The sequence below is a fragment of the Pocillopora damicornis genome, chromosome 10, assembly GCF_964200805.1.
Source record: "Pocillopora damicornis chromosome 10, jaPocDami1.2, whole genome shotgun sequence".
In the NCBI taxonomy this organism is placed as follows: domain Eukaryota; kingdom Metazoa; phylum Cnidaria; class Anthozoa; order Scleractinia; family Pocilloporidae; genus Pocillopora; species Pocillopora damicornis.
The window spans coordinates 1,651,898-1,677,563 of record NC_142679.1 but is presented as its reverse complement, the minus strand read 5'-3'; the positions used below and the strand labels follow the sequence as shown (position 1 = coordinate 1,677,563).

The following is a 25,666-nucleotide window of genomic DNA, read 5'->3' as shown; positions in this document are numbered from 1 at the left end:
TTTTCTAATCACTCGTACGATTACAAACCGAATTTCGTCTCCACTCGCTCCTATTACCACTTTAATCCTAAACTGTGAACACCAGGTATCCTTTCTGCCCCAACACATTCACCTCAGTCCTCAGCTGTATCTCATGATTAACGATGAGTAAAGATGGTACGTCTTTGCATCGGTGGGGTGATAGGAGGGAGGAGGTATGACAAGACGATTTGATTGTAAATTAGCAGCCGTAAAGAGTTTCTAAATCTGACGTTTCGAGCGTGGGCCCTTCGTCAGGGGGAATAAAGGTTTTGTTGGTCTTATGTGGTTTACACACTGAAAGATGGAGCTACGCTATTGGAGGAAACAAAAGAAAATTACGGCTGTTCTGTAAGCTACACAGCTTAGGATTTCAAGTAGTAACAATGATTCCGTGTACCTGACATTCACAAACTAAAATCAACACAGTAAGACATGTAACCGTTCGACGTTCCTTTAATGGCAGGTGTCGATTTCACATCCTAACACAATGTGTCTCTAAAGTATTACTTAATTACTTAGCATTGCAGTTAAATAAAGTTATTTCTACAATTCAAAATAGTTGCTTTTCTTATCATTCTTCGTCATCAAATTACCTAGATTTCTTTTTCAGATCTCACACTAATATTTACTTTAATATGTTCAGTATAGTAGACAGGTTTCATATTATTCTGGTTTGGGGCCGCTCATTATTTGTCGCCAGGGAGGGATGGGGATTCGTAGGATTTCGTTTTCGTCGCGGTAATATTTACCTGGTTTGTCTCCCCCCCCCCCCCCCCCGACAAGGCTCTGTAATATTATTAATAGCCACCCCCACCTGCCTCATTGGCAGTCAATTTCCTGTAGCCTTCTTTTATGCTCTGTTAGCTACGACTGGTTCCCTCTCCCCCCCTGGCGATAAATGGTGGTCCCTCCACACGTACGCAGAATACTGAATATCACATATAAATAAAGTCTCAAAAAAGAGAATGCTAACCGTAGTTCCTTAGAGATTCGTCGTTATATTGTTGGATTACTGATTATTAAAAAAAATAAGTACTAAGAACGGATTCTAGTCAATTGTCTTGTTTATCTACTATTTCAGTAGGTTCAGAACTTTATCTCGAGATTACACATGGACCAGAGACACAAACCTATTTGTCAAAGGCAGGCAAATTAAAACAGAGGGTAAATTTGTTGCAGGTGTAACCCAAACTTTAAAGCGGATAATGAAGTGACCAGTTCTCTGACATTTACAGGCTATCAACTACTAGTTTTAATAAGTAACTATCTTTCAACCTTACTTTTTTCGTTTCCATTAACATAAAAATATAATCAAAAAATATGCCCCCTTAATGGGAGCACGTTGTGACATTAAAACTGCACCATTAATATCACATACACCCTGTCGTAATTCAACAGAAGATTTGATCCCCAAACAAGGATTTATCACCTCAGCATTCACGCCAAGAATATCAATTTCATAACCACAGGGAATCCAATTTCCTTTGAATCAAGTTACGGAACTTTCAATACCATCCTGCGATTTCATGGATTCAAAATAACAAAACTTACTGTGTTACTTCGACACCTTTTGAGGTACAATTAGACTGAAGCAAATATGCAACCAGCACTCTCGTATGCAAAAGGCTTCCGCCCACTGTACTAGAGCATTCAAGTACGCCGAAGCCGTCCAAAACTATATAACAATAAATCTCCTTTGACAGTTTTTCCTAAGATTACTGGTGCCATAAATAAAATTAACATCACTATTATGCAACGCTCTAGGAGCTTCATTAAGGTCGTCACGAAACGCATCTTGTAACACGTAACCTTCAAACTCATTTAAATGAGAGTGTGTATACTATAGCCTTAATTTACAAACATCTTTTACAATATTTTCTCTTGTGTTTTTTTAACTTAAACAATTTTTGCGACCGTGTCACAACTAACACCACCTTCCCACCAGAATAGAGCGGGACAGTTCTTTAACCATCAGGCTTGCTTCATTCATCTCTTGCCAAGAGAGCACCATCGAAGCGAGTTTAATAACCTTATATTTGAACATGACTGTGCTATCCTGTTAATTCTCTAGTGTTGTTTACCTCTTAACTCACAAAAGTGATCAATATACAATTTCTTCTCAGGATACCAATTCATTATCAACCTGAACAGGCGATGAGATTCGGCAAACGTATGTATGTTGCCATAATATAACACCAAATTCTCTGAACTGATAACAAAATTTAAGGCAATTAAAAATGAGAATTGCTCATCAGATCTATGAACTTAAAGGGTTAACACAAGCAGACTATGTACAACAAAAGAAACAATTCACAACTTGCTTGTAAAAAAAATACCATGCCTTAGTCCTTAAAATCTGAGCCACAATCACAAAAGAAAAACATTTTAAGTAACTAACTTCGCTTGAACACGCTCTCCTGGCGCGAGACTTATTTTCTGCTGATGTACTTGGCGAACACCTTCAAAGATCCCAGCTAAACAAATGATGTTTAACCAACATGTCTCGTACTCCATCCTTCATGGGCTGGGTTACCTGCGGGCGAGCATTACATATAAAAAAAACGTTTAAACCTGTGAGTGACAGGCCCCGGTTAACTGTATAAAAATCGTCCGGTTGAGAGTATTACTGAAAATGGCTGTTGTCATTGACAGTGACCGAGACTTTGACAACCTGAGCGTTCATTCGTTCTCTAACCTCAGGACCACACAACATGATTGTTTTACTTTTGTTTTGCTTTATTTCTACTTCCGTCATTGTTTCCCAGTTTGCTGTTTTGATCACTTCCGCTCCCCTTCGACAACAGACCTTTTCACGAAATACAGGATGAAATTCAATCTTAAAAGCAGAATAAGGAAAAGTACTCACCTCCTACGGATTCCCGATGCATCGAAACAAAGAGAAATGAAAAAGAGAAAAGCACTTTGTGAGAAAACATGATTAGAATCGTTGGAAAAAAGAAAAACAATTGGAATGAAGGTTCTGGTCGATCACATGATCACAATCTTTTGCCGATATCGTGCCTTCAAATAGAAGGTAGAGCCTTCAAGTTTTTATGCTCGCCTCTAAACGCATAATGAATCCCACACAGAAATAACATCAACTAATTTAATTGCATAAATCAGTCCCAACTCTCTCTCGCACAAGAGCCTAGCTATTAATGTAGAAAGAGTAGAGGTCACTAAGCATGCAAACGCCAATGAAAATGACTTGAATGGCAAACTCAGCGATTACAATAAAGAGGAAAGTCCAAGTTAAAAGGAAAAAGAGCAGGGATTGTAAGAGCCATGATAAAAACATGGCGTGGACCCGAGGCGGACCAAATTTGGTCCTAATTAGGAAAAAGAGCATGTCTGCAGACAGATGAAGCCAGTGTTCCCATACATCATATTGAAAGGAACCACGTCAAATAGGCAACACCAAGACATCGTCAATCAGAACCAAAACATCTAACCTGCAATTTCTTTTGCTGCGCGTACCCCTCCACAACCTGGTATGAAACACACAGTTTAATACATGTATCCTTGAGGTTCAAAGCAATAGTTTCATTAGGTAAACCAAAGGATTGCCATAATATTAATTCCTTCGGAAATCCCTATTGCACGGTGATACAGGCGCCGCAAGGGCAAGGATAACTCAATTGTACATGCCCCCTTAAGGACTTCGTAATTTTTAGTGAGGCAGTAAATCGTGCGGTTGTAAGGGAAGTCCTACATTTTCAAAGAGGTACCAATTCCTGAGCGACATGCAATTCTTGTGGATATTTTATCCGGCATAATATCCTATGGGGTACCATAACACCTGAAGCACTGATTGAAGTCCCCAATCAAAAATCCCTGAAAAGCACGAGAATCCCCTTCACCTTCCTCGCCCTCAACCCCTCCCCCCCCCACCCCCACCTTCTCTCCCCTTGCAACAAAAGCTCTTAAAGGTACGATGCTAACTTGTTACCCTACAAGGTGAAAGAGAGGGTCCACCAATCCACATTTAGTTTTAATGACATCGAGTTCTAGTGACCACTGGCATGCAGACGAAGACAAACACAAATAAAATCGGGTCCCAAACTGAAGTTAGCAGAAACAAAAGTTGCAACAATTGCAAGAAAAGATCGATCGGAAACTCTGTGACTCTAAAAACTACGAGAAACTGCGTGGTTTAGAAGAAAATTATCTCACCTAAATCACAATGTGAAATATAATCAACACATCGAACAGTATTAATCATTTAATTCCCAAGATCTCATCAGTAATTCTCCTTACTGTCTGCCATATAGTTCTTGTGATGTTAGTTTGGAGAATTTGGTATTAGAAGAACTAATAATCCCCTAATTAAGATTTTCTTTATTCTCGTCACTTGTCTGTTCGATATTATATTGATATTGTAAGGAGAAATTCTGTCTTGGTCACTCATGAGAGTTAAAAGGTTAATACAATCACTAGGATGTAAAAGGATTTTAAGGCGCAAGGTTAAACGATAAGTAACAGTAGAAGCACTTATGGATATGAACACAAAGCAAACATGCGGCCCAGTAGAGAATGGTTTAGTTTTTAATCTCAGTGGTGAGGGTGGTACAAGCTTTTGATGCAAATTCCAACGCGGTGTGAAGTGAACCGGCATAATCCCGAATTACTTGACTGTTGAATTGACAAACGTTCTAAAAAAGGAACAAGAGGGAAACAGTACTTACAGTTTTACGTTCACTAGTAAGCTCCCAATCGATATTCAGATTGAATGCGAAGGATGCAAGTGTTCTGAAGAAAACAAAACAAATCTACTCATTACCACTCAGTAACGAAAAGTGTGCGGATGTTCCTTTTTGATCACGTAGGAGTTGAGGGTCATAAATGCGATCGGATAAAACGAGAAAACAAGGTTAGTAACATATTCATTGTATCTCAAGGTTAAACTAAAGGGGGGAGGGGAAGGTTTCAATTCAAACAAACTTTTAAATTTAGCAAGTTTTAGAGTGAAATTTGACCAATAATAACGCATGTACTAACTGAAAGAGAGAATAAAAGCGAGTAATATGCTACGTGTTGTAGACTTGTAATACTTGGAGCCTACATACTCGATACAGATTACTTGGTAGGTTAAAAGGTCAGAGAGTGGAAAAAAATAAAGGGTGTCATAACTTCTCGTATAAAAGTATCATTTACTATTACCTTAGTTCGCATTTGATTTGCACCCAGCCTGGACTTCGAAGAAATGACCAAGGATGATACCTAGAAAAAAAAGGTAAAACGTTAATACGATACCAAAAACGTTGACCAAAGGGCAGTAGCCATGTGTCCGATCTAATTTGTAGCGTGACAACAATGACTGTCACCTAAAGATAACCAAACATTCAGGCTGTTACTAAGAGGCAGTTTACGTACCACTTTCCTACGACCTCTTCACAGGCACACAGCGTCTCTAGCCACAGGTGAAGACATTGTTCGCTGTTATAAATAGAAAAACACTGAATTCATATCACCGTCTTCATAACACCTCATAAATTATTTAAACAAAATATTTGAACTATTTCCTCGACAGCTGTTCTGCGGAGGAGGAATACAACCAGAGGGAAATTATAATTGTTGAAAGAATTACTCACTTCAGACCATAGCAGATTAGAGACCGGAACTGCAAAAAGAATAAAGGAGAAAAAAACTACATGTAGGTGAGTTCAACAATAAAAATACTCAGGGCCTTCTTAGTTTGTCAAGTAAGGATTGTGAAACAGACCTACGAGAGAAGCATTTTTTAGTTTAATTCTGTTTAATAAAACGCTCTATGCAAAGTTTACAGACTACGAGCAAGTTTTCTATTGAGTTGCGCCGATCATGCGCGCAAAGATACCACGTTCTGAAACGCGATTAATAAACTAATATTTTTTCTTTTTTTTTCCACAATCTTGACAGAAAAGAAAAAAGCCACAACGTTTGCTCTGTTTCAATCGAGTCGACCGTAGCTCGAGCCCTTAACTGTGGCTTCAGCGTGATCTAAGGAATTCTACCAAAATCCTGTTCTCGTGTTTCTGTACCTTTATAGGCACAAGAAACATTTTTATCTTTAAAAGAGAATTTCAAAACAAAACTGCTCTACCTTAATGTCCATCTGTGAATTTGCTGCATCATGACTCATATTTATTGACTGCACAGCCTACGTTGCAATGAAAAAGAACATATAATTGTACATACAGTGATCATAAGATAAATAATGAAGTATCGATCAGCACTTACTCTGTATAGAATTTCCTCAGGTGAAAGAACCTTTCCATCTTCGTCTAATCTGCCATAAGATATAACAAGTACACTATTCAAAGCGAGAAAACAGGACTACATGATCTCCGTGTTTACACTGATGTTTTTCATCACCCGCATTGTGATCGCATTTGTGATAATGTACTTACATTGGAAGATGAAAAAATCTAAGTACACCAATGCTTCTTTTATATACAGTAAGATAGTCAATTTAGGGTTTATATTTTCAATAAATATCCGTAACTTTATTTGATTATTAACCCTTTACACACTGACATCAGCATGTATATTCTCCTTACTGTTCTCCGCACATTTCCTGAAGCACTGACAAGGAGAATTTGCATAACAACTGACAGTTCCTTTAGTTGAGGATCATTTCCTTTCTTCTTGCAACATAAATGAGTGATTCAGGAGTGATATTGTAAGGAGAAATTAGATGTTAGTCACTCTTAGGGGTTCAAGGGTTAAGGCAAAAAGCAGCATTCCAAGCATTCTCCACCAACCTAAAAGTCTTACACAACACCAGTCTGGAGTACACAGATTGGAAATCTCGGTCTACTTCACGCTGGCTGGCCTGATATAAAAATAACAAAATTAGCTTGGCCATACAAAATTATCTTAAAGAAAATTATTGAACATCAAAACGCAAAATAACCGCAGCAAAACTTCGGCATTTGGCGAGGTATCAGAGAGGCAAAACTTTGTCAAATTTTCCCATTTGTTCTCCTCAGGAACAAGTCTCAAAGAATTTCTTGGGTATTGTAAATATACCGCAAATCCTGACGGGAAAAAACACTCGAAGCTCGTAAGAATTATCAATTGGGTGATTGGACTACTTTTGCTTAACTTCACTCTGGGAATTAGTAGGAACTCCCGCCACCATCTAAATAAATTAGGTGCAAAACTAAACCTACTTTCTCTAACTGGCCATTGACACCATTTAGAATTTCCGTTCATGACACTACATCCAAAAGCTCTTTATCAGGGCACCATCCCCATGAAAAAAAAACATACAAAGGCAGAGAAAGAGAGCTGAGACAAGGCACCACTCACCTCTTCAACAAAGAGCCATGGATGACACGGTCCCCCAAGAATGGACGGCTTCCTCATGCCGTGCAGGAATATCGACTTCATTGCGGGACATAACCTGCCATGTATGAAGAGAATATATTGTATTGGAAATTCCGGAATCAATTTATTGTATGTAAGGATTACCCGCTTTTGTCATTCAGTTGCGTTTGTTACAGACGGCTTATTTTTATGCACGCAGTTGGAAATAGTTTGGCGTTTCCTTTTATGACTTACTTACCCGCCTCTGACGAGATCTGTTACAGTTTCAGACACCGAATCGTCTCCGGCAGTTGAGTACTACATCGGTAGATAGAGAAAGAAAAAAGTTGAAACCTTCGAGGAAAATTATCAACGTTTAAACTTTACCTAAAGATCAAGACACCTACCTCTTTACTTCTTTCGTCCAAAATCTCAACAAATTTTGCAGGGAACCAACCTGAAATAGCAAAAGATATGACAGGGGATCCACAAATGCACATACAGTATTTCTAACCACACTTTTAACAAACTGCGATAAATATTTGAAGGACCTCTTGAGTAAACTTGACTCACTACCCCTTCTCTCCTTTTCAGCAAATAAGCTCGCTTTTTGAATTACAGCAAAGTCCTTCGAACACCAAGCCTTAACCGTTCCACTCCCAAGACTGACCAATGAGCGATTTCGCCATACAATGTCAATACATTATCAACCAGACAAGTGATGAGAAGATTGTACACATAGTAACCTATCAACAGGGAAATATTGTTTGATTGGACAACAAATTCTCACAGCTACAATTACAAGGGATATATTGAAGACAGAGAGGAGAGTGGATATCGAGATCTTAAGAGTGAAAGGATCAAAAAGACACTCTCTCGCTATCTAGCTGTACAGGAACTTGCAGGAAGAAAGCTTCTCGCAATCCATCCCACACTGTAATAATGATTTCATTCTGTTTGTATGATTGCACGACCATTTGCCTCACCTCTCAGACCATTCAATTCACCAACCCAACAGTGTTCGTCTTTCTGTGAAATTATCTAAAATGAAAAAAAGATAACAATTTTAATAGCGATCCAGCGTATAGCAAGGTTTTCTATTAAAGTAGCAGTCAAACCACTGCCAAGGCCTCTCACACCTAACTGTTTAGTCTGCAAGCGCTCTTTTGATGCGCAGAACACTGGAAATTACATTTCCAAACTCCTAGATTTCATTTTTTTTCTATGGGAGCATAACCATGGACCCCTGGCGGAAAGGGGCATAACAACACCTTTTCCAGGAACAGTCACCTCTTACATCATCGGAAATAGCTTATGGAAAAATTTTATTGTTGTGACACTACGTACCGTAACGATGTCATTTTTCCGGAATCCCAATTCGTCGTCATCATGTCTTTCAAAGTCCAATAGAGCTTTCGCTCTTCTGCGCCGATTCCTTCGACAAAAAAAAGGTGCAAAGAATGTTACCATACCTTGACACCCTACTTACAAAGAAATCTCTTCCAAAGTATCTTATCTGTGTCGCCAATATACCCTTCCTTCTATTCTTTATCACACACTCCGGGTTACAACTCTTTCTAATCGTTTCGTAACCAATCTTTAACAAAACCATATCACGTGACTTTTACCCAAATATGGTTAAGACACTACATTGCTATGAATACCTCGCTACGTTGATGAACCTCTCATGGTCTCTTGCGTGACTTTCCATTGAATAGTCAACTTCCAGGCCCTGGAAGCAATCACAAACAATCCAAGTTGAGAAGATGGAAGCGAAACCGCCTCAACCCCCTCCCCCTCCCCCTCCCCCTCCCCCTCCCCCCACGGGAAAAAAAAAAGAAATTCACCAGGTCACAATCGGTATTGGCTGAAAAGGTGGCGTAAGTCCTCTAAACCAATCAAAAGGACAAGAAAAACAAAACCAATGCAATCGCGGATTACTTTAGACGCTCCATGAAAAACTGAGATTGAATCTGAAAATCTCTTTGCGCGCTGAGTGAATCTTGAATTCTTCGGCCTTGAACGAGAGGAATTCTAACATAAAGTCCTCACCTTCTTGGGATCAATAGCATCGAAATGTCTGGCTATTTGGAGAATAGCTTCCCTCAAATCTGCTACTAATTCTGCAAAGACAAAACAGCTTCGCATAAAAATCAGCGAATGGTTGCCTCATATATTTCGCATAACACGAAGGGTGATGTGAGATACATCCAATTAAAATCAGGCGAAGGATTTCAAAAGACGTCTCAAATGAGACATGAAAACAAGCCACAAAAGGCTCTCTCACCACCTGCATTATAACAATTTGCTCTCGCAAAGAGCTTACTTTTGAAACGTCAGCTTTCAAAGATTTACTTACTACCGTCATTATCCTACAATAAATCACCAACTTATGGTTGCAACATATCTAACAGTCTGAGTCTCCTGTTTCGGTTGTTTGAAGTTACTTACCTGTCTGTCTGATATTTTTAGCCTTCTGCAAGCTAACACCACCACCTCTTCCTGAAAGGAACACGAAAATGAACGCTCCATTAAGTAAAGAAAGATATCAGTTTTGGTATATGAAAACAGAAGTTTTGTTTCATAAAGTAGTTTTGAACTGAGTGTCCATAATTCACTAGGACTGCAATGATTTTGCTTCGCGACAGTCTTGATATGTCCGTCGCGCTCTAATAAATTATCACAATAACATGTACTCTCCTCTCTAGATGAGTGATAATTCTTTCAATCCTGGTTCAACTATGCTTGGGTTTTCAGCCTTCTCACTTCAAACACTTTGCGATGTTTCAGCAGTTCACAAGTTCTCATGACACCAATCATGGCTGCCACTGACAAGACTCATTTTCTAAATTTCCTAACTCATCCCATTAAAAATACATACAAGTCATAGCGTAAATATACAGTGGCAAACCTTTGTCTCTTTGTTAACTCACCAAAGAGCAGACTAAAGAAAGTTCTTGGCGGAGCTATGGTGCGTTTTTGAAGCCGCTGCAAATAAAGAAAAATATATAGTTTGTTGTCTGGGTGAACATAATTGCAACGTTATTCTACTTCAATCCAATGTCTTACACCACTAAAACAACTTGTCTTACATCTCTGGACATTTGTTTTCCAGACTCCTTATCCATCAGAACCCCAAGGTCAGCCATGAGGAAAGCCATGTGTTTTTTTCTGTGTGTCTCTAGGATGACATCTGTCAGCGAGGCAGAAGCTTTGTTTGCAGCCTAAAAATTTAAAACAACGACTTACTTTTAATAATACAAAGTGAAAATAACATTTCTTATCATGTGCAAACTAAAAACCTGCGTATCAGGCACTCAGTGAGAAATCAAGTCACACGCACGAAATAGGCTAAGACACATCCCTCGCCCGTGACTCATCGCTCGGGTGCCGGCCTAGATCAATTACAACGAGCGCCTACTAGGCCACTAAAACAAGGCAAATTGAGAGTGACCAGTATCTAATTTGTCTTTACAATATCACCCCTGAACGACACAAAACAGTCACGAGAATAAAGGAAATGATAACCTAATAAAGAAGCCTTTGATTTTTGGACACGTTCTCCTTGTCAGCACCTTAGGAAATGTACAGAGAACAGTATGGAGAATATGCATACTGATGTTAGGGTGTAAAGGGTCAAGATGATAGAGCCACACACGTATGTTGTTGTCGAGTTCGACGTTAGAAACAGAAATCAAGCACATGTACCTCTAACAGCTCATCTGCATCCTTGACATCACCTGGTATATCAGAGAGTGTGTTGAAGATCTGCGCTGAATTGTCCAGCTTTAAAATGATATCTTCCTGCACAAAAATAATTTAATCAAGACATTAAAACTCGATTTTAAGTGCACCTGAAGTAATTATTTTTTACAGCAGATCAGAAATTGCATTGAAATCTCTCATTCTTTACCAGACTTACATACACAGTAACAGAGTAAATTCAACTTTGGTCTAGAGTTAGATCATACCTTCATTTTCAGCATACCAAGAGTGATTCTGAACAATGTCACTGAGCCTTCATACAAGAAAATATCCCAAACCCTTAACAGGATCTGCAATTAAATGGGTGATGCAAAAATAAACAAACCATTAATTAATTGCAGCTGTACATGTATACGACTATCAATAATAATTGCCTTGTATGTAGCTATGTACCATTTAATTTTTAATTTTTGGAAAATGAGACCTACATTGTAACTTAACAAGACAACTGGATGGCACAATAGTACTTCACATTATTAACAATTTAATGTCTTGGTCACTGATGGGAGTTTAATGGTGAAGTGGTTATTTATAGCCCTCTATTTTTTAATGATTAATGATATCATTTCTGTACCTTAGTGTGTACAACACTAGCAAATGCTGTCAAGAACCAGTGAAGTGTAATCAGTGACAACTCAATGTCGTGCTCCTTTAACTGTTCATCCAATGGTGGAAGGTAACTGACAATCAGCTGCCGCAGAACTCTCTGATCAGCCTAGATACATCAATAACAATTGTAGGACTTGTGTTTAATTTTCAAACTTACAGCTCTGCAACTCTTATAGTTAAGACAAAACTTATGGTAGCAATAATTTACCATGTGCACAATACCAGCCTTGATAATATGAAGTCACTTTTGAGCCTTAGAGAAATTTTCAACTGACCATTGTCAGAAACCTGAGATTACATAGGTTTTATTTACATGTGGTATGTGCATACTGACTTAACAAGAAAACCTTGGCCAACTCCTCAACCAATCTGATGAATAACTAATCTAGGTCAATCATCTTTTTCCTGAGGCAGGTTCATTCCTTTATTTCCTTTTGGTTCATATTGACTCCTGGTGATATTCCTGTTTGTTCTGAATGGCCAATATTTTACTACAGGTATCATTTTGATATCATTTTATAGTTCCCTAGTGCCTTTCATAATCAGTATTTTAAATGAGAAAAGCCCTTCAAAAGTTTGTCCTAAATAATCTGGACAGAGCTACACTTAAATTTGATTTACATTGTATTACAATTTTATAATGGCTCTCTCAAAGAGATTATCACCTGTACACCAATTAAAGTGCTTGAATAATATGATGTAGGTACAAGATCCTCAACTATAGTGCACATCAACCAAAACGCATCTTCTTCCTCCACAAAGAGTAACAGGGATGCAACAATCTAGAAAGAAAGAAAGGTACATCAAAAAATATATATATAGCAAGTTAAAGTGAATATTGCCAACAACAGTCCTTTTCAGTGATGATCCCACTATCCAATTACCATTTCCAGAAACAAAAAATAATTTGCATGGTCAAGAAATGTTGGAAGGTGCTTATCGTGTGGGGATCATGCTGCATTTGTGGTGTTTTAAAAACAGGACCACAGCATTAAGTTTGCTGCTTAGGAAAATTATCTTATAATACATGCATATCATAGCAACTAGTACATTGTACATGCAGGAAGATATTTGACAGCCAAACTAAAACTTACCATGCCCATTCCTTGACAATAGCCAATGTCAGTGTATAACCAAGCCAGGGACCTAAGAATCCTTCTGAGCCGTAGAAGTCCGGTACTGGTTGGTGTTGAAAAACATGCATTGTTTGGCATGGTTCGCAGCAAGTCCTGCACAGACACAATTTATACTTTACTAACTTTTAAAATAGATACAAAGTTACATTTTATATCCCATTTGATGATTAGATCAAATAATTTGTTCTGAATAATACTTCCAATAATCAACATACATGTATAGTATTCATCAACTCACAAGTATGTATTGGGCCATTTTAATTCTACAAAATGACAAGAGTGGACAATGCTTCTGTACAATGTACAAACAGTGTACAACACTTAGGGCCATTACTGTCTTCAAAGTTCACACCTGGGATAAAAAGGAAAATCAAACATAAAACACTAGCTCACCTTTTCAATTTGTTTGGCTGTCAAAGAATTTTCATCTGCACTTGCCCTTACAATTTGCTGAGAGAATCCAGGAAAAAGAGAGTCAACCATGCACTGTGCAACTTACAAATATGGTAGCAAATATTTACAAAAGAAAAAAAAACAAACTAAACAATATACTGCACATCATATACTTGTACATGCAAAGGTACAATGAGTTGTGAATTCTAAATTGTTTACCATACAATGTACCTGTAAATGATACAACATGGGGAAGGTTTGTACCTGCATGTTATAACACCTTAGCAACAGATAAAGAATTCTTTAAACAGTTTAATTTACAAAAAAATATGGAACAGGTAATTCAGAAACTCACCTTGTAAGTAAAATCACTGCTAATTTTCTTCTGTAAGGCTCCAGATATTCTCATCCAGATCTAGAAAAGAGTACCAGTGACTGATGTTATCAACATTAGTAGAGATCCCACTTACTCATCTTCAACTTCTGTGAATGACTTGTACAGCTGAAGTTGGTTAATCAATGGAAGAGTTATAATGCATATAAATTTTAATTTTTTAGTTTTTACTCACTGGAGCTCTCATGCTGTGGGGAATTCCAAGATAAACTAGCTCTCGTAACTTGTCTGAATGAGGAAAACTTGGAGAAACCTAGTAAAAAATTATAGTGAGAAAATAACAAGTGCAAGGATGAAAGAAAAATTGAGCATATGTGTGCTAATTTCATTATGAATACATTTTAAATTTATATAACCAACAAAGATGATTGTCTAATAATTAGAATTAAATAATCCACATGAGATTTGATTAACATTTACCTTGTCCCAAGTCATTTCACCAACATCTTGATTTTGTGTGAACTCCAAGAAAGCTGTCCATTTAAGTCTAAGTCCCTCATCCTCACTTGTCACAAAACTACCTGGATCTGGATCTTTGTGTTCAAATTCTAAATCTGTAATAAAGCATTATATCAAAAATGATCAACACAATGTTTCAAATAAAAATATATTATTGATTGCCTGGACATGAAATGTGGGGCCATATATTGGCAAACCAGGTTTCTGCAACAAACTGTTCAATTTTTATTGCATCCAAATCATTCAGACAAGCCACATCAATAACTACATTAATCTAAACTAGTGTTAATTTTTTTAGAGCAAAACCTTGCAGTAGAGTTACAGAATTTCATAAAAATTCAATATTAAAACAAGCAAATTGAGACTGTCATCTCTTCCTAAGTAATGCAAGTCCCAACCACTTGTCTCCTTCTGTCCCTGAGCTTTAAAGAACAAAGAAGTAAACCATGATGCCACTAGAAGAACTTACCTCCATCAACCATAAACCCAAATTCATCATAATCTCCAGTTGGACGACCTCCTGCATCTTCTGTCTGTAAGGTACACCAAAACAAAAAAACAAAAACAAAAAAACACCAAGATGATATAAAAAAAGATGAAACTTCTACTTTGGAACCCTCTCAATATGACCTGCACAATTAAGCCTGGAAAACTTAAGGTAATGAGAAAAAATGGGTTGATCATATTAAAAAAAAGGTCCTAACAAGAATCAAATCAATCATCAAGTAAAGTATCATTCACATACACAGTAGCATGTTACAGGATCAATACAACTCTATATCAGTATAGGAAGATTTATGAAAACTTTCATGCTTTGAATAAGTACTTCTGTAAGAGGAAAAAATTATATCTGATGTTTTTGCAAGGATCCTTTTTTTTGTAAAAATTTCTTGTTTAAACTGTTCACCATCATCAATTTATGTTCCAGTTGAGTTGAAGAAAAGAACTGATTAAAGAGAGAAAGTGACAGCAACACCTTTAGCATTACACTTTCATCATGTGAACCTAGTTAATTTAATAAGAATAATCATATTTTTTGTTTTAGAGGAAAGTTGCAGTTGCAGTTGCAGTTGTGAGATACAATTACCTGCTGAATTCTTGACAGTAGGTCCTGTGGCCACATACTCGGTGTGAGAGCAGAGAATGGACCACCAATAGCTGGCACAAAAGAGCCTGTAATTGGAGTACCACCAGTGGCAACATGGATGGAGGAGTCATCCCAAGCAAGGGTGTTATCATGGACAGCATCATCATCTTCATCTTCACTCAGGGTGGGAGCTAGGTACAAAAATACAATGGATACACTGAAGTTCAGGTCTTTTTTTTTTTTTTTCTTTTTTTTGGGGTGGGGGGAGGGGGTTACCTTTAAAAAAAATTGGTTCATAAAAACATGAGAGATAACAAGAGTTGCTCCAGACACAGGTCAGAGAAACTCTAGCTTTCCAAGTGCTTCGTCTCTCCATGAACCCAAATCTGACAACTGAACCAATTTTTTTAGGGCATTTTCAACATAGCAGTTTAGTGCTTAACTGCATCCACTTAAATAATCAGCATACACAACTAGATTACAAGGCACACTCCAGCAGCTGAGTTTGAATTCAAGGTTACTTGCTGAGCTATAATGCAAATTCAAGGAATGTAACTATTCCATTACAAGTCTTTCACGACAACAAAAATTCAATCATCTCCCCTTTTGGATAATGGTCTAATTAAAATACACAACAACAATAAAAAAATACAAACATCAATTTTGTACTGTCCTCCTAAGTCACACTTTGTATGTGTGCATCTTAATTAAGTTAACATGTGTAAGAGCAAATTCTTAATTCCTAAAACCTTTTTGAAGGCAAATCATTATTAAATAAAAATTTTACTTGTACGTAGTCTTTGACAAATTCTAGTATTTTCGTGGCATTCATCCATCTAAACTTTTGATCCCAGCCTTCAGTTCACAAAAATTAACATATTCTTTCTAATGGAGCAGTAAAAACCTGGAGGAAACAAATTGATTTAGGTATGTATTTGATATTATTATTACTTGTTTAATATATGCTTACCAAGAATGTTTTTCATACAGATTTTAAAATTCCCCTTGCAGCTTGCTGCATAGATCTCAACTTTGATTGCAGATCTCCAGGCAATGATTCCCAACCAGCTGGGACAAAAACTAAATATACATTGACCAGCCATGATTGAACACTAAAGAGCATTATTCTGAGACCTACATGTTCATTCACCATCACATATTCACGCAACTGATAAAAAATATCCATAAATCTCTCATAAAACACAATTATTTTCCTGAACTGAGGGAAAGCAAAACTGTGCTATTATTTTACTTATCAATTTTCTCTTTTAATCTTTCAAATCATTGATGAGGCAATACCTGATAGTGTTGCTTTATTTAAACAGAAAAAGAACATCTCTCAGCTGCTATTTGTTGTGAAAACAAACCAAGCTTTTGTTCTTCAGATTTTTCACCATCATTGACAAACAATGTGCAGACACAATGTTTTAGTTCACAAAATGGCTACACTGTAAAACTGGTAATGCAAAATTATCTAATACTTCCATAAAAGGCAACTTACAGCAAAAGATTCCAAGTCAATTTCAGTCACAAGTTAAATTAATTTTCAATTCATATTGTGTTCAACCATCTGCCAAGTGGAGACTTTGGAATAGATTTTTGTCACCAAACAGACACTAACAGAAAGCAAAGCATACCACACTCAGTCATAGTAGCTTTTGAACTAAGAATCTGAAATAACTAAAACAAAATCCTTTAAAACAATTTCAGTAAAGGTAAAGAATTCAACCCACCCGTCAGCCGATGGTCGGCAGTCGTCTTGGCCACTGTTTATCCTTCTATTTTACAACTTACTGCATCAGTGACTTTGTTTGGACCTTATTTATGTAAATCTTCAATCTTACTAATGTGTCATGTTTCGTTCTCAAAACGGCAGTGATTTAGATTTCTTTTCCTGCGAGGTTAGTATTATGTGTTAGATCTTACCGGCGCGTTGTGTTACATTCTCAAAATGGCAGTGATTTAGATTTCTACCGATACATTTGATCTTACCAATGTGTTGGTAGTGTGTCAGCCGACGTGTTGATAGTGTGTCGACTGACGCATTGGTAGTGTGTTGGTGGTGTGTGGGCTGATTTGTCAGTGGGATCAGATTCTTTACCTTTACCACAATTTCCTATAACTCGGATTGATTGGCTCAAGAGGGAGCTAAAGGTACCACGAAGAGAAAATATATTGTTTCCTTAAGTAGCTATGTAATGTTCAGTTCATAGACATTCCTGAAACATTAAAAACACAAGACCGCACTCTTAGAAGACACTTTCAAAAATGCAGAGACCCCCACACAATGAAATACATGTTCAGTAGATCCCTGCAAAGAGTTCTAATTTATGAAACCATGAATTATGATCCATGTACGAGAAGAAACTTAGAGAACTTTCCAATAAAACGCTGCTGATCTTTTTGTATCTCAGTTAAGTAGTCTTTGAACATAGTTGTGTCTAAATCCTATTTGATGAAAAGAAAGCCACACAATAAATATAACCATAGCCAGTGCTCAATAAACTGGTAAGTTTTCCAAACAAAAGCATTCTAGGAAATAATTTTGGTTACTATGGCAAACAATTTTTATACCATTTAAAGCATAAATGTTTAGAGCATCTCCTATAATCCTATAATTCAAGTACGATCTAAAAACTCACACAATTTTAAAATGCAGCTTAAATTCACTCACAGATGAAATATTAAATAAAATCAAATCAAACAAATTAATACATGCACAAATAATCCACTGGCAGGAGTGTTACCCTGGCTTAAAGGAAGTTAGCAACATTTTTTTCTTTTAAAATTCACCCATGAATTTATATCAAAGATTTCAACCAATGCTATTAAAATCCATGCATCCCCTGATTTGACAGCATATAAACTTAAATACTATCCTTTTGAAACATTTTTTCACTTCTAAAATGAGACAAATAATATTTATTATTACTCACAGACTTAAGATTTATCAGTTATTAAAACACATAGATCAAGGATTTTTCAGAGAAGCTTGCATTTGTATCAAACAATTTTTATCAAAAAGAAAATTAAAAACTGGTAATCCAAATATCATAAAAATTCAATCCTGATATGTGTATGTTTACTTACGTCGTCTTTTCGCAAGCACTGCATTCAAATCTAAATGCGGATCATACTCAAAACAGCACGTGTTGAATGGTTGCAATAATTTTAACATGGAAAATATCAATCAACAACAACAGGATTTTCAGATCTTGTAGCTTTTCCAATATAGAAAAACAGAATTCAGTCAACACTTAAAGTCACTATGGCTTCATTTGAATTTGTCAGTTACACTGCTAGCCAAGGGCAAATTATTGTGAATAAATTAAAACCAGCCACATGCTAATCATAGATAACACAATAGCATTTGGTCTTTTAGAAGGAAGGCTAAACTAGGATCATATCTACAAGACTCTCAATGGAACAACATTTTAAAACATTGCTAGGAGTGAAATTTATACCAGCCTCCAAAAGGATCAACAACTTTGTATACCTATGAAATGTCTGTGGGTGTCATAGAGGAAAACCCAGTCGATGAGAAAAATGATATTGAGATTTTCATTTATAACAACAGACATATCCTTCAGTATTTCAACTTATCTAAGTATATCAAGCCAACACAAATTTTGTTTGAAATAAGATCCATAAGCTAGGAAACAAAAAACAGTTTTCTACAATATATAACTCAAACTAAGTTCTGGTACTACAGTAACTCTATATAACATAACAAAAAACACATTTAAACAATTTCTTCAAGAACTAATAAATTTAGTAATTGTAAACACCTGAATTGAATTTAAAGAACCTTGATTGATCTGCTTTCTAAATGGAAAGATGACAGTCTCAGACCAAAGGGTTTTGAAAAGTTACTAGTATTTAAAGCTGATTAATTACATAAGAAGTTGTCCACACTAGACTTTTCTTTACCTTTCTATCACAACAAATATTGCACATATTCGAATTTCAGATTGAGAATCATATTAGAAGCAGTTTTTGAGTCAGTATCATGGGAAATGGATGTAGAGAACAGTAAAGGGAACTTGCATACACGTGTTGGGGAGTAAAAGGGGTGAGAACTCTCCCAACAAATTGCAGTGGATAGAAAAAGAATGTAAAAGCCAAGTGTATCTCGTGGCATAGCAAGACAAAGGTAAAGGGGCCAACTATGACTGCTTTGACCAATTTTTTTTTTTTTTTTTTTTTTTTTTTTACATAATAAGCTCTTCTTTTGGATAGGATATATTTCAAATAAAAGAGTAACATTCTTTGTGATTGTTTTCAAGTGCAGGGTTTGAGCTAGTATTTGATCACTGGGGGACAATTTGTCCCCTTAGCAAAAATTTTGGAGGACATTTTCATTTTTAGGGGGACATACAAATTAATTTTTATTCGACATTTTCTTTTTTTACATTCATACAGGCAAGCCGACAAAAACATTTTTTTTACCTGATCCTTGTAAGACTTGTAATACAAGAAAAGTGATACAAAAAAGAAAAGTTGTTATTGATGTCAAATTTCTTTTTCTCGTCATATTTAAACAGAGGATCAATGACTATGCTTTATACTTCAAAACATTACACAGCAGAATCTCGTCCCGGCATTGCCTTGTAAACTTCAATTCCTTTCATAAACGTAAATGTACTAATTCTTCAGTTGGTTCTAGCCCAAACATCAAGGGCTGTAGAAAAGAGTTGCTGCAGAGTTGAGGTTCTAAAATTTGTACACCCTTCTGCCGTTGCAAAGGGGTTTGTCTTCTTAGATTTCCGACAAAAATAGCAGAACATCGCCTCTTTTTCATAGCGCAACCATGTGTGATCTCGCAACCAAGTTTTCAGGAAAGTTTGTGATTTTTTTGGTTTCCTTCGATCCTCATTCGTTTCTTCCTGATTAATACACTGTTCTTCTTCTGTGTCATTTTTCTCTGATTCACTCTGGCTTCGATTGCGAGCAAAAAAGCTTTCTAATGTTCGAACACGTTTTCGATGTGACATGTCACTGCGCTTTTCACAAACATGCGAATTTTGAAGTTCAAAAGCCAACTGACGATTGCGTTTTTCGCTGCCGTCAATCATCTTAACGGAACTCTTAGGAAACAAAACTTTACTTTCACGGGTTCAAAAGGTCATGGTTTGTGATTTGTGATTGGTGGATTTCAATCCATTTCGTGTGTTTCTGTGTTTCAAGGTTTGTTGCTTGTGATCGTAATTATGATTGAGGGCAGCAAAAAATGTAATTGTGAAGGCGGCTTTTGAACTTTTGAGTTCGCATGTTTGTGAAAAGCGTAGTAAAGATTGCCGCGTGCGTTCACCACGCTTGGTTGAGCATGAGACATACATGTTCAGTAAATTGTGACTGAAACATGACTTTAGAATGAACTTTAAACGTGCAAGAAAATATACTTTCCATGTTCTGTTTTAGCTTGCAATTTCTGTACCGAGATAAAACTCTTTGTGTGTGCTTCCTTTCGAGTTTTTCCCCTAAATTTTGAAGGGGACAAATTGTCCCCTTGACCGTTTTTTTAAGGGTCAATTTCAATTGCAGTGCGGGATTGGCGCAATGGCGCGGCCTGGCTCAAACCCTGCAAGTGTATAGCAGCTGCATGTATATTGTGCCAGCCCTCACTGGGTTCAGCTCTATTGTGAATTTATATTTGTATATTTAGTGAAATTTAATAACCAAGGCATCCAGATGCTCCATTTACATTTATACAAATGATTACAACAAAATTTTCTTATTCATCAACCCCAAAAACTCTAGTCTGCTTCACAAAAAAAAATTTCTTGAACTAAACGCTACATCAAGAGGTCCTTTTCTGTGCTCACTAATTAGCTGCCCTTTTTTCAATGAAGTGTAAATAGGTGTCAGGAAGTAAGCTGCCATCATCACGATTTAAAGGAGCGTGGGTGGAGTTGATATGCCACGCTTCCAAACAAAGGCGCTGTTAGTGGGGATAATTTTAGACTTATCCCACCCAATTGTATGGTTGGTTAGGCATATGTGCTCCGATAAAGCTGTATTTTCTTTTTTGCAAAAGAAGACCACTTTTTTATGCTCTTTCAAATGTGTACCAAACTGACATTTGGTCTGTCCAATATACTCATGATCACAGTCATGAAGGCACTAAACAGGAGTGTCGAAACATCGGGTCTATGAATTGTAACTATTCAATTACACTCACTAAATCTTTACACCAGAGTAGCATCAAACCATGTCTTATTATCCATCTGGTTGCCATGTTAACTTTAATACATATCGTGAAATCGTACAATAATAACACAAGAAAATGTAATATCAGGAGGGACAATATTTTGAGCGTGTTTGACAGTCAAGTGCTATCCTTAAGAATGTGTGATATTGCATTTACATTGGTAGTTAGAAGTTACTGGAGAGGCATAGTAATTCTTTTATGAATCCTCAACAAATATTTGTGTGGTTAATTACATTAACTGATATCTACTGATTCTGAAAGTTGGATAATTGAGCTAAGAATTGGTGTACACGTGCTTCCGATTTAAAAAAGATTGAAAACTATTTTTTCCTTCAATAACATGACTCAATCAGTGAGTGAAATATTAGATTGCCTCCTTCATGTACACGAGCTCTCAACTAGCGACTGAATATTTAGTTAATAGAGTTATAATTTAATAAGAGATAAACCTCAGTGCTTTAGTACGTGCATGTATGTACTTCCTTGTTGCGAGAGTCAAATCCGTTGAACAACAAAACAACCTAACTTTGAGGAAAACCGCTATTGGAAAAATACAATACTCTCGTGAAACAGAACAATTACTGACGGTGCCTCTGGCAACAACGAATGTCCGGCTAAATCTGTGTGTTGTCAAACGAGTGTCAATATTAAAATCACCCAAGCAGTCTACGCAATAATTTATCTCCTTAGCTGCATTTTTACAATATTATCGATCTAGTAAAGTTCGTAAAATTCATACTTCACGCCTGGAAAGATTTTTTGATCTTCGCTTGGCTTTGTCATAATTTATTTATCGCTCCATATGATCGAGTGAACAAAGGTATCGCTTGGAATTTGAAGGAAGCTACGACCGTTACAGAATACAAACAAGTCTTGCCCACCTACCTTTTATGTTGTACATGCTGTATCCATCGGTCGACTTCCTGTCACTGCTACTAAAAACCTGCCTGGTCAACTCCATATTTCAAGTAAAACCGCAGAAAAAGACAGGATTATGACAACTCTCACAGGACCAAAACACTACCATGTTCAAAATGGCGGCGCTAAATGGAACACCAACATGACGTCAGTAGATTCAGCCAATCAGCTTTGCGTCAGGAGAAAACAACTTCATCTCGCTGTTTACGTGGCTTCTGTCTATTCTAAGTTCGAAAGTGATCAACGCACACACAAAATCACGAGCGGTAATAGATCAGTAAAATGCCGGTTTAAAATAACCTTTCAAATTTAAGAAAAACTAGTTCAATCTTTCCGAGATGGAAGACAATTTTCTTTCAGAAGATTTGATCTAATTAAAAATATATGTTTAGTGCTAAAAAAGAGGAAATTGTTAACAGGCAGGTGCAATATAATCTCTTCTGCGATCTTTGTCATGCAACATTTCCTAAAATCGCGGATGAAATATCTAATGTTAGATCTAAGTTTCTTTTCTTGGTAAATGCAGAGAAATAAATCTAACTTCAAAATGTGTGAAAGCAATGATCCTTCTTGCAGTTACTCTCCATTGCTTTTTAGGATTCTAGTTTAAGAGAAAATATTCAGAACATACTCTAAAAAGATGAAAAAACTCTATAAAAGTAAACAATGATAAATGAACATAGAAAATAACCTTCAAAATTGCAATTCACCTGGTCACCACAAGATTATACTCAGTTGGATAAAGGGGTAAGTTTATAAAGAAACTGTGGTGCAGTGTCTGTGGGAGAGTAGAACAGAGTAATTTAGTATTGCTATCAACTGAGTAGATAATGTAAATTGGCCCTGTAAAGAGTTTAAAAGCTGACGTTTCGAGTGCTAGCCCTTTGTCAGAGCAAAGGGCTAACGCTAAAAAATTCAGCTTTTTAACTCCTTATGGTGGCCAGTAAACGTTATCAACTCAGTTAACAACACTTAATTATCCTGTTCTACCCAATTGAGTTTTAAACATAAAAAGTCATTTGTTGTTATTGGCAGTAAATTCTTACTTTGTTGCAGATTTCATTTCACACCTGCCATTCAGTAAAAATCCCACCCTAACCATTTGGTATATTAACCAGACAGTTAAGTGACTGAGTCTCAATTCCATGCAGATTAATTTCGGCTCTGTTTTAAATCCTTTTAAAATAACCCAAACCTAGAGGGTTGGCTCCAAATTATAACTACACTTTTACTACACTTTGCCCTTAAATGTTGTTGTGCAAAATAACTTTTTTCATTTATCAATCTTTTAAATAAATTATTTGTTGCTTCTCGTTTTTTTTTCTCTGTTTGAAAAAGGAAACAGTTATCCTAACAATTTATTTTAGTATAAATGTCCTTATTTACGTTGACATTTTCACCTCAATTTACCATAATCCCTTAACTCTCCCAAGATCTGATTGCCAATTCTCCCCTTCAGCTGCTACACACTTCTTTGAGTTTTAATGAGTTATGAGAATTTGGTGTTAAATCAAGATAACAAACTCTGCCTGATACGTTTGATAATTCTCATTACCCATTTGCTGGCTCATGTATGGATATTATAAGGAGAATTTACATGTTACATGAGAGTGAGAGGGTTATGTAATATCTTTAAGGATGTTTCTATTCTACATACATAACAGTGTTCTGGAAAACAATCCTTTAACTGAAAGAACAATGCAAGATAAATATTTTAAAATTCATTTGCAAGACAAATTATAAAAAGAGCCTGATGTACTATTGACAATTTTTTATAAATGGGACAGCAAAGCTTTAGGTCATATGAGTTGAAAATGTAACTACAGTAGCTATACTGTTTTGTATTTAATTAAATTGGGAATTGAATACTATTACTGTATTTTCTTGGTGAGTTAAACCAGATTTGACAGCACATTATTTATTACTACCAAATTTAAGCTTGAGCTATCCATTCCACTCAGGTGTGTTTGGATTCTTATAGCAACCTTTTCTTTAGCTGAGCAATACAAGTGAAGAAAATTTAGAAAACCATCAACTAGGAGTGGTGCATAAATGTAAAACCAAATTCTCAACACTAGCCAATAATGAAATGTATTACATCAGCTGGGAGAGACAAGAAAACCTCTTTCTACAAACAACAACGTTTCAATATGTTTATTGTTCCATATTGTGCAAATTCTCAAATGCCCTGGAGGCTCTTGCATGATCCAGAGGAACATAAGGTTAATAATGACTTCTTTTCCAGACCATCTGAAAAAAGAACATTGGAATGGAATTCTCAGAGAGTGACCTTATCTGCCACAAATTTATATTTCCAATGCCAAGGGAACCTTTCTTTGAAACATATTTGCCAGGGATTGCAGGCATTTTTCTCTGAAATTGTTCCTCATGTTAGTCTTACACATCACTGTCCTTTGTCCTGCTCATTTGCCACCATGCTGGCATTTAGAACATCCAATACTTCTTCATCTTGTTTAGAGGGTGGCAGGAAGAAGATAATGTACGTCAATATGACCATGATTGTAAGACTCACATAGACTGTCACCATAGATGTGCTCTTTTTTCTTTCTCCTAGTGTTTGACCAACTGTTATACTCCGTGCCCTTGAAGTAGAAAAACGTATTGGCTGGTTTTTTAAATCTTCGTCTGAAGTTTCCTTAGCAGGGCTACAATATGCCCTATGTGCCACTTGTAAGCTGTAAAAAAACACCAAACAACCCGATATGAAGTAAACTCATACAGAGTGGAATTCAAGTAACTAGAGAGTTAAAGACAGAGACGTGATGGAAATATCCAGATAACTACAGAGGCGGGGTAGCCATTACCTATACATAATAAATTATCTTGCCAAACAAAATTTCTATTATCAGGCCAAATTTAAAAAAATTACGGCTCATGCTTCGCGTAATCCTGCGTAATTACAATATAAGATGTCTTCTTACGTTGAGAATTACAAGGATAGTGATTGCCTATGCTTCAAAATAGCTTCCACGTAGATTCAATACGAAGATTCTACAAGGCCAAACATTTCGAGAGACAACAGAAACGGAATTCAAAGAAGAAACGAGATAAAAATGCGCATTTCGTCCCAAACACCCCAATAATATTACATAATACAGCATAGTCATCCCATTTCGTTAATATTAACAATCTTATAAAAAAAGATGGAACACACCTTCCAAGGGACAGGATTGGCTTAACCAACTGAGAGCGTTTTGGAAAATTTGAACACCTTAAACTCGAGATCAAGGAACATTTTGTCTGCAACCTTCCAAACGAACACCTCGCCAGAGCCGCCATGATTTCACTTCCCTAACATTGGTCATGTAACCTTAAACGAAATATAGCCTCTATAGAAATCTGTACCCAGGCTCCAGGGCAAA

At 36.6% G+C, this 25,666-nt stretch overlaps 2 protein-coding genes across 4 annotated transcripts; both read right to left on the bottom strand.

Moving 5' to 3' along the window:
* Positions 1 to 458: 458 nt before the first annotated feature.
* Positions 459 to 22,433, bottom strand: LOC113667688 (small G protein signaling modulator 3 homolog). 3 transcript variants are annotated; one of them, XM_027183548.2, is made up of 31 exons: positions 22,251 to 22,433; positions 15,155 to 15,345; positions 14,537 to 14,600; positions 14,029 to 14,162; positions 13,784 to 13,861; positions 13,570 to 13,629; positions 13,215 to 13,271; positions 12,780 to 12,914; positions 12,351 to 12,467; positions 11,651 to 11,791; positions 11,283 to 11,366; positions 11,020 to 11,115; positions 10,404 to 10,535; positions 10,245 to 10,299; positions 9,763 to 9,813; positions 9,364 to 9,434; positions 8,976 to 9,043; positions 8,659 to 8,746; positions 8,298 to 8,352; positions 7,719 to 7,768; positions 7,571 to 7,629; positions 7,315 to 7,408; positions 6,765 to 6,835; positions 6,241 to 6,289; positions 6,104 to 6,160; positions 5,613 to 5,641; positions 5,395 to 5,457; positions 5,182 to 5,241; positions 4,707 to 4,770; positions 3,473 to 3,509; positions 459 to 2,556 (listed from the first exon to the last, which is right to left on the bottom strand). In XM_027183548.2, exons 1-31 carry the CDS (start codon positions 22,324 to 22,326, stop codon positions 2,483 to 2,485), a joined length of 2,460 nt encoding a protein of 819 aa, XP_027039349.2. In that variant the 5' UTR covers positions 22,327 to 22,433; the 3' UTR covers positions 459 to 2,482. The 3 variants fall into 3 exon arrangements, with proteins under 3 accessions (XP_027039349.2, XP_089041187.1, XP_089041188.1); XM_089185061.1 differs by lacking the exon at positions 22,251 to 22,433 and adding an exon at positions 16,125 to 16,306; XM_089185062.1 differs by lacking the exons at positions 3,473 to 3,509; positions 22,251 to 22,433 and adding an exon at positions 16,125 to 16,308 and having other exon boundaries at positions 4,706 to 4,770.
* A 1,989-nt stretch (positions 22,434 to 24,422) lies between these two features.
* LOC113667767 (uncharacterized) lies at positions 24,423 to 25,618 on the bottom strand. Its single transcript, XM_027183622.2, has 2 exons — positions 25,459 to 25,618; positions 24,423 to 24,979 (listed from the first exon to the last, which is right to left on the bottom strand). Exons 1-2 carry the CDS (start codon positions 25,581 to 25,583, stop codon positions 24,688 to 24,690), a joined length of 417 nt encoding a protein of 138 aa, XP_027039423.2. The 5' UTR covers positions 25,584 to 25,618; the 3' UTR covers positions 24,423 to 24,687.
* Between the last annotated feature and the right edge of the window lie 48 nt (positions 25,619 to 25,666).

Coding starts and splice junctions, on each gene's coding strand:
- LOC113667688 (XM_089185061.1), bottom strand. CDS start 16,257: ATGGCTGGTCAATGTATATTTAGTTTTTGTCCCAGCTGGTTGGGAATC. Junction 13,272..13,569: donor GCAGTGATTTTACTTACAAG/GTGAGTTTCTGA, acceptor GGATTCTCTCAG/CAAATTGTAAGGGCAAGTGC. Junction 6,836..7,314: donor CATGGCTCTTTGTTGAAGAG/GTGAGTGGTGCC, acceptor TTTTTATATCAG/GCCAGCCAGCGTGAAGTAGA.
- LOC113667767 (XM_027183622.2), bottom strand. CDS start 25,583: ATGGCGGCTCTGGCGAGGTGTTCGTTTGGAAGGTTGCAGACAAAATGT. Junction 24,980..25,458: donor CCAATCCTGTCCCTTGGAAG/GTGTGTTCCATC, acceptor GTTTTTTTACAG/CTTACAAGTGGCACATAGGG.